General features: G+C 35.5%; 2 protein-coding genes across 2 annotated transcripts in view; both read left to right on the top strand.

Moving 5' to 3' along the window:
• timm10b (translocase of inner mitochondrial membrane 10 homolog B (yeast)) overlaps nucleotides 1-2,334 on the top strand; it is a 2,955-nt gene extending 621 nt beyond the window's left edge. Inside the window, exon 3 of the mRNA XM_016481430.1 lies at nucleotides 1,607-2,334. Coding sequence (XP_016336916.1) covers nucleotides 1,607-2,143 — 537 coding nt within the window. The 3' untranslated portion in view covers nucleotides 2,144-2,334. The remainder of the gene's footprint in view (nucleotides 1-1,606) is intronic.
• A 2,095-nt stretch (nucleotides 2,335-4,429) lies between these two features.
• The window catches only part of ilk (integrin-linked kinase), an 18,810-nt gene continuing 12,411 nt past the window's right edge, over nucleotides 4,430-10,828 (top strand). Inside the window, exons 1-2 of the mRNA XM_016481433.1 lie at nucleotides 4,430-4,721; nucleotides 6,536-6,817. Of these exons, the coding sequence (XP_016336919.1) occupies nucleotides 6,729-6,817 (89 nt within the window). The 5' untranslated portion in view covers nucleotides 4,430-4,721; nucleotides 6,536-6,728. The remainder of the gene's footprint in view (nucleotides 4,722-6,535; nucleotides 6,818-10,828) is intronic.

The following is a 10,828-nucleotide window of genomic DNA, read 5'->3' as shown; positions in this document are numbered from 1 at the left end:
CAATATTTGGGGCCATGAACAAAAGACAAAGAGAAAATCACTCACTGCTCTTACCTAAATAACTTTTGTAGCTTAAATAAGAATCAGTGCATATTGAATTTAAAGAGGAAATACTAAGCAGTGTTTTATTTTTACTTTTTATTATCCAGTTCTTAAACTCTTGTTAAAATGATTACATTAATGTTAAAATTACATTTTTATGTAATGCTCAAGTAAAACACTTACCGTTCACTTTCAGAAGTTGTTTATCGCATTATTTAATGAGTTATCGCATATCGCATTTTTCTTCAATATCGCACAGCCCTATCATAAACCAAAAATGCAAATCAAAAATACACTAAGATAGCAATAGTAATATAAATATTTTTCACATAGCAGAGCATAATTATTTGAAATAATTTCACAAAATCATTAAAGGGGTCATATGATGCCATTTTAAAGATCTTTGAAACTTTACAGATCTTCTTTATGCACCAAGAGCTTGTAACACTCCAAAGAGAAAGGAAAAATTGAAATTGCATCATATGACCCCTTTAAGAAATAAACTAAAGGAGTGTTTACTTTTTTACATCTGCATGTGTACATTTATTTATTCATTTATGGATGTGGAGGTGGACTTCTGTCATTCTGCAGGTCTTAAAAAGTCTTAATTCTCTTTTCAACTAATTAAGGCCTTAAAAAGTTTTCAATCAGAGCAGAAAGTCTTGAATTCATGAAGTCATGGCATTAAATGTTGCATGCATTGCAAAAAAATGTCTTCCTCCGTATTTTTGTTTTCCAATACAAATATCCAAACGTCCATAAATCAAGATACACTTAATTGAGATGCAAATGTAAAATGAAGTCTTGAAAAATGGAACAAAATAAAGTTAGTTTTCATTTTGACCATGTATCTTGATTTAAAGGTGACATATCATGAAAATCTGACTTTTCCAGGTTTTAAGTGCTATAATCAGGTCTCCGGTGCATCTACCAACCAAGGAAACATGAAAAAGATTAACCCAGTCACTTTGTTTTGGTAAGCCTTTTTCTGCAAGCGTCTGAGAAAACGAGCACGTCTGATTTCGGAAAAACAGCGTGTTTCTGCTTCCACTCAAAATAGGCATTTTCAAAATGATATTATAAATGATCTGTGGAGTATTTTGAGCTGAAACTTCACAGACACATTCTGGGGACACCAGCGACTTATATTACATATTGTAAAAAGGGACATAATATGTCTCCTTTAAGAATCTTTAAACATTTGCACGATGACACAAGACAAAAACCCTGAGGAAGAACATCACTTTTTTGCAGTGTGAAGTACAATGAAAGAGGTGTTTTTCCATATACCAGTGTTTGGGAACAGAGCTAGTTAATTTTTTTTGTAAAATTAATTAAAAAGTGATGGAGATCAGTTGGAAGTTGTATTTTCAAAATCTGAAGTGTTGCTAAGTCAACTTATTGTGAGTTGTAATACAACTCACATTGACATTAAGAGAACATATTAACAGTGTGTTACCCATCAAACCTGCAGAAACCGTGGTCATTATACATAAATTTACTATGACAGTTCCCTTAATGTTAATGTTCCCTTTTCTGTCTTTTGTTTGTGTTGTTTTACCAGGAGCGATGTGTTGACAGTTGTGCTGGCAAGTTAATAAGGACCAATCACCATTTAATGGGCACGTATGTGCAGCTGATGCCCGCGATGGTGCAGAAACGAATGCAGGAGATGGAGAGCAAAGCTGCAGAAGTAGCAAAAGCTGAAGCTGCAGCACAAGGAGGTGCTTCATCATTAGAAAATCCATCTACTGCCATCACAGCAACAACACCAATGCTTGAGAGCCCACAGATACCTTCAGTTTCTAATAATCCATCAGATATAAAGACAAATGTCTCAGCTTTTGGACAAACACAATCATTGACAGATGTGCCCACAGTACCAAACAATTCACAAACCTTTACAAATGAGTCTTTAGAAGGACTAGTAGCACCATCACTAGAGATCTCAACATCTTCTAGTGTACCTAAAGTAGATGGAGGTCCCATCTTGAGTGCAGTAGAAAAACTCAATCTGAAGCCCAGCAGTGTAACAACCACATCAATCCCTGAAACACGGTCTGAAGGGGGAGCAGGACAGAGCCCCCAAAATCCATCTTGATCTTGAGACATGGCAGAGAAGATATGTCTAGGAGATTTTGTTTATGTTGCATATTCAGTCTTAACAGCCAAAAGTCACAAAAGCCTTTTAAAGACCGTTGATCATGGAATGGGTTTCATAAATATTTAAATACCTCTACTAAAACAGTGAATAACTAGGTACTGCCGGCTAACATGTGTCTTTTAATAAAAGTGCATGATAGAAAGATAATTTATTTGACTTCTTTATTCATTATTAAATCTGTATGTGGTATTTTACAAGACCATCAGCAAGAAGCTTGGTGAGAAGGAGACAGCTGTTGGTGCGATTATTCGGAAATGGAAGAAATGCACAGCAACCATCAATCGGCCTCGGTCTGGAGCTCCATGCAAAATCTCTCCTCATGGGGTAAGGATGATCATGAGAAAGGCGAGGGATCAGCCCAGAACTACACGGGAGGAGTTTGTTAATGATCTCAAGGCAGTTGGGACCACAGTCACCAAGCAAACCATTGGTAATGCACTACGCCGCAATGGACTGAAATCCTGCAGTGCCCACAAGGTCATATCATGGGATCAGATTCCTGCCAAATGTATTGTAGTCACGGATAAAAAAAATAACAAGCGTGAAACCAAAATTTAAAAACGCAAGTAAAATTATATTGCACAAAATTAAAAAATGAAAGCAAAGTTTTCAGAATAGCAAACAATGGTCACGGATCAAAAAATAATAAGTGTAAATCTAAAATGTAATAACGCATTTAAAAAAATAATAAGCACGAATCAAAACTTTAAACACACTTAAAATCATATTGCACAAAACTGAAATATTAATGCAAAATTATCAGAATTGCACACAAAATCATGTTTTCCTTTTCCTATATTTCTCTGAGGAGGAGCTGTCAATCTAGAACTAGTGTACCAATGATGACGCTTAAGCCCGCCTTGATTTACATGAAACTCTAACTGCAACATTTGGAAGAAGTGCAGAACGTGGAATAAAGAGTGAAGGGAAAAACAGCATAAGCATACAAAAAAATAAAAATATGTGCAGAAAATGTCTGAGAGCACAACAGAGAAATATATCCAAGGAAAACATGATTTTTGATTTACACATTACTTTTTTGATCCGTGACCATTGTTTGCTATTCTGAAAACTTTGCTTTCATTTTTAAATTTTGTGCAATATAATTTTACTTGCGTTTTTAAATTTTGGTTTCACGCTTGTTTTTTTTTTTTATCCGTGACTGCAATACATTTGGCGGGAATCTGATCTCATAGTCTATCCTCCTTCGATCGTTTTTTTTTTCCATAGTCCAGCTTTCACATCCGTATATTGATATAGGAAATACAATTGCCTGGACTAGTCTACATTTGGTTGTACGATTGATGTCTTTACTCTTCCAGATTTGTTGCATGCTTAGCATTGCATTACCTCCTAATGATATTCGACGCATTATTTCAGGTGTACAGTCGCCGGTTTGGTCAATCATATCATAGATCCCAAGAAGCAGAACTCCTTAACGCATTCAATCTCTTCTCCATTGATGGTTACGTTAATTGTTCCAGATCCAGCTGTAGACATTATTTTAGTCTTTTTGATGTTCAGGTGAAGTCCTTGAATTTTTATTATAAGTTGTTTCAGATCATCCTCGGTTTCTGCTAATAAAGTTGTATCATCAGCATAACGAAGATTGTTGATATTTCTGCCTCCAATCTTCACACCTATGTCAGAATCTTCCAGACATCAATTCCTCATGATCACTTCAGCATAAAGATTAAAAATTACTAGAAACTACCTTACAACCAACTTATAATAAATATAAAACAGGATCTCCTATAAATTAATTAGTATATTAAATAAATTAAATAGTATTTAAATTAAATAGTATTTCAGAATCTGTTGATGGTATTTATTAATTTTATAACATTATTGATGACACAAGTGACTAATAATATTTTAATTGTAGTAACATGTTGCATTTTATGTGTAGTATAGAGCAGCAGACCTTTTTTTGCTCTAATACTAATGTAACAGCAACGAAAGGAAAGGACCGTGCACATTTACTATGTTGGGATGATTTTTGGTAAATTCATGTACTTTAGAATATTTATAACCCCAGGCAGGCACAGTTCTGAAGGAGGGATCGGCTCGCCTGCAGCCGAGCGCTTGCATTTGACCAAGAACTTGACCTCAGGAAACTCTCGTGAGATTTGTAGCGGGTTGGCGACAGCTGGTTTTTTTTTTGTTTGTTTTGTTTTGTTTTTGGGTATAGTTCTCAAACTTCTAATCATTATGCGCTCCACACTCCTATCCAGTAGGTGGCGGGAATGCACCATTTAAGTTGGTTTGCCAACCGCCATTAAATTTAAAAGAAGAAGAAGTTCTGAAGGAGAGAAATCGTGTCCCGAGGCGCTTGTTTTACTCGCTCTCCAGCCGGGGGCGCTGCAGTGGCGTGATCAGCGGGGAATGAGCTGTTGGCGGGGAGGAGATCTCAGACTCGGGCACTAGTAGGGTGTGGACGCTGGAAGAGTGTCGGTCTGGACTGTCCCAGTCATCACCGTTGATCCGCTCCAGCTAAAAGCGGCCATATAAACAGGTAATGGTGGTTGTTATGATGGACTGAGTGTGAGAGGAGCATGAATCGAGTGTTGATCGTGTAGTTCAGCGACTGTGGGCGTATATGACTGCTAGCAGCATTAGCGCACTAGCTCACAACACTACAAAACTATTGTTGTATAGCCATAAATAAAGCGTGGAGTCAAAAAATAATTTCATTGTGCATGATTACACAAATTATAATTCAAACCGTATGTTTTTTTTTCTTTTGGTTCACCCGCAGTCTTTAGTCACTCTTTGACTGTAGTGTCTGTTAGCTGCGCGGCTAATGTCACTCCTACTGAGAGAACACACGTAACGTTACCTGTCTGACTGTATATCTGTCTGTCTGCTGCAAATACCTTTCTGTGTTTCTGAACACCTACTCTATTTATCTATCTATCTATCGCTATCTGTCTCTTGACCTGCCTGTCTTGCTTTCTATCGGTCTTCTTGAACAAATATTCATCTTTTTCTCTTTGAACATACATGTCTATCTGTATATTTGAACATCTATCTATCTATCTATCTATCTATCTATATATCCCATTCAATTTGAACTTAACGTTAATTGTCTCTGTCGAAACATACCTTTCTAACAGTTTGCCTGTTTAAATCTGTCCGCATTTTGTCTGTATATTTTGCTATCTGTTTGTCTGTCAGTTTAAACAAAATCTGTCCGACATCTACCTGTTGTCTGTTAAAAAAATAACTGGTCTGTCTGTGTGTCTAATTCTTTTCCTCTTTCTCTGAGTATTAACTATCATGTTTACCTCTGAGTGTCTCTGTGATTGAATGCATATATATATAACTGAATCGATATCACTCTGCTTTTGTCTCTCTTATCTAATTTAACTGTCATTTTCCCTAAGCGAACACATTTGTTTCCCTTTCTAACTGTATTTGTTCTGTTTTTGTACAAAATCTCTCAACACACTCAGCAAAGTATATACAATGCATAACAGTTCACATAAGAAATACATTCTTAAGTGTATTTAAGATACATTTTTCATTTTGTTTTTAATAACACAGCCTTTCTTTAATTCTCTAATAAAACAGACAAGTAGTTTTTCATAAGTGCGACAGGTCTTTGCGAAGACTTCTTAACTAAAGTATGAGTTGGAGTGATGTCAGAGTATTAAAGAAACACATTGTTGGCAGAGGGTTGATTTGGACTTCAGTAAGGGAGTGATATGTGTGTTATAACAGGCAGATGCTTGTATGATTACACAGGTATTCATCACTATCAGCATTTAATGAACAAATATTTGAACCAAACCCATTGCTTAAACCTGTGAGGTGAATTAAAGGAATAGCTCACCCAAAAATTACAACTCTCTGTTAATTGTCTCTTATTTCATTCTAATTTAATGACTCTAAGGAATGTCATGTGGTATTTTCTTTAAAACAGAATACATGTGAATATACACATTTTAATCAGTACTTTCAAAAAAGAAAGGTAAAAAGTTATTATTATTATTATTTTACAAATATAATAAATTAGTAATTCATAAATATAATTTATAAAGTTTTTTTTTTTTTTTTGCAAATTTTTTTTAATTAAGAAGAAGCAGTGTATTGAAGTCCTTGTATGCACAAATTGCAATAACATTTATTTGAATAAATTAATAGGAAAAACAAAAATTGAGCATCATGTCATTGAACTTTTCATTTCTGGTCAACTGTTCCTTGAAACTGCTTGTTATTTTAAATTTTAGTCTTTGTTCCCTAGTGACTTGATCTGTGACAGAGTGTTTTGTGCAAGCAGTGTTCAAAACAGCTCATCTGAGCTTCCTTCTTCTCGTCTCTCTGCAGTGCAGCGCCGACACCAGACACTTGCCCTGTGGCTGTGAAGAGACTGTCCCATCGCACCCTTCCCGTGGCTGGATGTTCTGTTAGACCCTCGCCTGTCATCTTTAGGGTACAGCAGCATCAGACGCCTCTCCCAGGACGCTCCTGGTAGGGGACGAACGATTTGGGTAGCGTGAGAGGAGAAGAGGGTGCAGAGATGGATGACATCTTCACTCAGTGCCGTGAAGGCAACGCGGTAGCAGTCCGCCTCTGGTTGGACAACACAGAGAACGACCTAAACCAGGGGTGAGTGTGTTTAAATGAGTCCTAATATGAATTTAGACAGAGCTGTTATTAGGTAGATTGCCGTGTGGTTGTAGAGACCACTTATTTGTAGTTTTGTACAGTCTTGGTTTAGCAGTTATCTTATTTTCTCTATATTCAAAGATGATCTTGGATGTTGTCGGTAGGGGCCACGCCCCCCCCAAAAACTTTGGGAAATTCAAAATGTATTGTGAAGAAACTGTCCTGTTTGTGAGGAACTTCTGTCAGGTCTTGTCCTTTAGTTCACCCCTCACTTTAATCAGTCTTCTAATCCCTGGGCGCAGTGGAGCAGTGACTCTGAAAGACGATGAGGGTAGATTTATATCACTTTTCGTCTGTGTTGTGGATTTCATTCAGTTATTTGGCTTGTCGTGGCATATACAGCTTTTCAGATCGTTTTGAGGCATTAATAATATTCAGTATTAAATTCTTATTCTTGTATAATTCTACTAGTACTAGTTTATGTTTTTGATACCAGAAAAAACAAGATCTTTTACCCATACAAAACATACCACCATATTGCTAAAATGTAAGTGTAATGCTAAGTGTATTTCTTAAAATTATTATTTTTTTATTAACTTTCTCAGACGTTTTAGGAAATGTACATATATATTGAGTATCCACAACTTAAAATAGGATGCTAATTTGTTCAATTCAATGACTGCATTATTGTAACATCAGATATGTTAATTAATTGGATATATGGCTACCATATCAGTTATCAGCCAATGTTAGAGATTTTTTATTTATTTATCAGTATTGTCGATATTGGATATTTTTGTGTGAATGCCAATTTCCCCTATTTTTACTAATCTTACACTCATTTAAAGTTAGTTTTTTAAAAGCACTAACAATTTAATAAAAACAAATACACTCTTAAATCTAACCATTAGCAAATCTCAGTATGAAATATGAATATCCATTTTTCATACTGTACATTATAATAAGATGCCTAAATTCACATGCAGCATTTAAAATTTAGTTTTAAATGTAAATTTTTGTTTTGTTTGAAATTAATATATTTAAAATTTAGTTTAGTTTTTTTAAATAAAATCCAATGGTTTAGATTTTAGTTTTTAATGTTTTATGTATAATATTTAGACAAAATAGCATAGAAATTTTTTTTTTCCTTTTGGCTTCCTTTTTAATATTGTGCAGCCCTTCTGTGAAATTGAATGTTGTTAGACTAGGTTTAAAGAAATAAGACCTGAATTATCCCATCTGTTTCTTACAAACTAAACGGAAAACATTCCACATGTTTAAGACCAGAATTCCAGTTCTAGCCCGATATGGTGTAAAGCATACGCAGAGTCGATCCATGCACCCTCTTCAAATACCTCCACCTCTGCCAAGCTCCCTCTCACAAACAGCCTTGGTCCGCCTTTCTTCACTAATACATCCCAGAACAGCTGGGAAGCACAAAAGAGAGGAAAACGTCCAGGTAGATCTCCAAGAACTTGTAAGGAATCTGATCTGGACCCGTTCTCAGTTGCTGTCAGCCACAAAAATTATAACCTGAAAGGAAGGGGTCAGAGACGAATGGTTCACCGGTGCTGATTCAGCACAGAATCAGCAGATTGCAGGCAGCGGCCAGTTTAGATGAAGTGTTGGAGCGTCTGATGTAGATCACTATCTAGGCATTTCCTGTGCTCTTCACATGGCTGAAGTTGTGACTTTGAAATTATGTGACAAAGGAAATGTTTGACTTACTAGAGAAACTGCCAGTAAGAGGAGGGGAAAACGCCAACTCAATTAGCACAAAACCCAAAATAATTTTTATTTATGTTAGCATTCCCTACTCTAAACAGCAGTTGACCCTCTACAGATCTGCCGTTCAGGCCAGTGTGAGTTGGAGTCCATGTCTAATTTGTGACTCAGAAGAGGGGGAGGAAGAAACGGTCTGGGCTAAAACTAAATGGTTGGGATGAATAGTTTCCATTCGATGAGCTCACCAACCAAAGCATGCTGACTTGAGCCATACCAGTCCTCTCTGTCACCTCCCTCTCTCTCTCTCTCTCTCTCTCTCTCTCTCTCTCTCTCTGCTTATCCGTCTCAAAGTGTTTTCCTTTTCCGGAAATAGAAAAACTCCAGCTAAGGGATTCGCCTTTCGCTATTGCCTATTGCGGTTTGCCAATTAAAATGATTTTGATGCTTTGAAATGGTTGATGGGAATGGTGGCTGTTTGATTCAGTTCTTCTGAAGGGCCATGAGGAGTTTCAGCATGGCTTGAGATGTCACGACCTTACGTGTTTGTGGGAGGAGACAGGAAATAGCAGACATACATGGGCGTTGTTTATGCTTCACATTACAGCATGTCAGTCAGCAAACTGGACTTTGTCCTATCTTATATTTTATCTTCTTATCTCTAAATGTATAATATGTTAAACATATATGGAAATTCTTGAAAATTTGACCATTATGCCTGAACTTGGTGTTTTTGAAATTGTTGTTCAAGCCTTGACATTGAAATTAAAATAGACTTAGACGTATTTATTTTCTTTAAGGGATGGTTCACTCAAAAATGAAAATTCTGTCATTATTCACTGACTTTCAAGTTGTTCCAAACCTGTATGAGTTTTTTTCTTCTGCTGAACAACACAAAAGAAGATAGGCTATTTTGAAGATTTTTGGTAACCAAAAAGTTGCTGGTAGCCATTGATGTCCATAGTAGGAGAAAAAATACTATGGAATCAATGACTATCAGCAACTGTTTGTTACCAACATTCTTCATAATAGCTCTTCTATATCTTTGTGTTCAGCATAAGAAAGAAATTCATACAGATTTAAAACAACATGAGGCTAAGTAAATTATGATGAAATTTCCATTTTTGGGTGAACTATGTTTTTAATGCATGAGTGATTTTTTTAAATTTTTTATTATGCAATGTTTCATTAAAATAAAAACCTTTACCACCAAAATGAGCTTCCTGTTCCACTGAAGGGAAAGTAATGTTAAGCAATATCCAAAAAGCTGTTAAGACATTTAGCAAAGTTTTAGCAAACTGACATAGGGCTGGGCGATATAGCTAAAAAATGTATCAACGATATAATGTTTCATATCGTTTGGTATCGATAATTATTGACATTTTTTATAACCTTTTTTAAAACAAAGAGCAATAGAAATGTTTTTTTTTATTTAACCACTGTATTTTTAAATTAACCCAATTTATTGAGACAAACAACAAATGTTTTTGTTTTAACAGTCAAACACAAAATAAAAATTTGAAACAAATAATTCATTTCTAATGTTTTATACGCAGATTAAATAGGTCTCAAAGGAACACGCCACTATTTTTGAAAATAGGCTCATTTTCCAACTCTCAGTCATACTTTTTATTTAGTTTTTGTAAAATGGTGTTCTTGCACTAACAAATTAAGAGATCCCAGAAAATTTCTTATTCAGATGTTTATCTTTCACAAGCAATTTCTGATAAAAGAGAAAAATGCACCATGACTGTTTTTCTGTAACGTATGGACTAATCAGAAGCTTGTTTGTTGCAGGTTATTGTAAATATCCGAGTGATATTTGAGCACTTTTACAATGCAAACGCAGTTGTGACGGACGGTGTAATACTCTGTAACACACTACTGTATGTAGCACTCGTGTAATTGTGCATCACTAAAACTGCTTTTAACATGGTTTATGTCTCCTTTTTTTCTTTTAAAGGAACACTCCACTATTTTTGAAAATTTTGATATTATGCAGCGCCTGAAAATAGTCCCCAGCTAGGTAACTTCCAATAAGCCTATTTTCAGGCGCTTATTTATTATGCACTGTTTCACAAAGTGCATTTTTCATTTATGTTGGTAAATCTTTAATGCTAAAAATGTAGAAAAATGACATTTATTGCTATTTTGACATTCATTCATTTAACTTTAAAGGGGTCATATGATGCGATTTCAAGTTTTCCTTTCTCTTTGGAGTGTTACAAGCTGATTGTGCATAGATAAGATCCCTGAAGTTGCAAAGACTAAAGTCTCAAAACCAAAGAG

This window comes from Sinocyclocheilus anshuiensis, unplaced genomic scaffold, assembly GCF_001515605.1.
Source record: "Sinocyclocheilus anshuiensis isolate Anshui unplaced genomic scaffold, SAMN03320099.WGS_v1.1 scaffold741, whole genome shotgun sequence".
In the NCBI taxonomy this organism is placed as follows: domain Eukaryota; kingdom Metazoa; phylum Chordata; class Actinopteri; order Cypriniformes; family Cyprinidae; genus Sinocyclocheilus; species Sinocyclocheilus anshuiensis.
The sequence above is the reverse complement of the archived record's forward strand: the minus strand, read 5'-3'. Positions and strand labels throughout refer to the sequence as shown.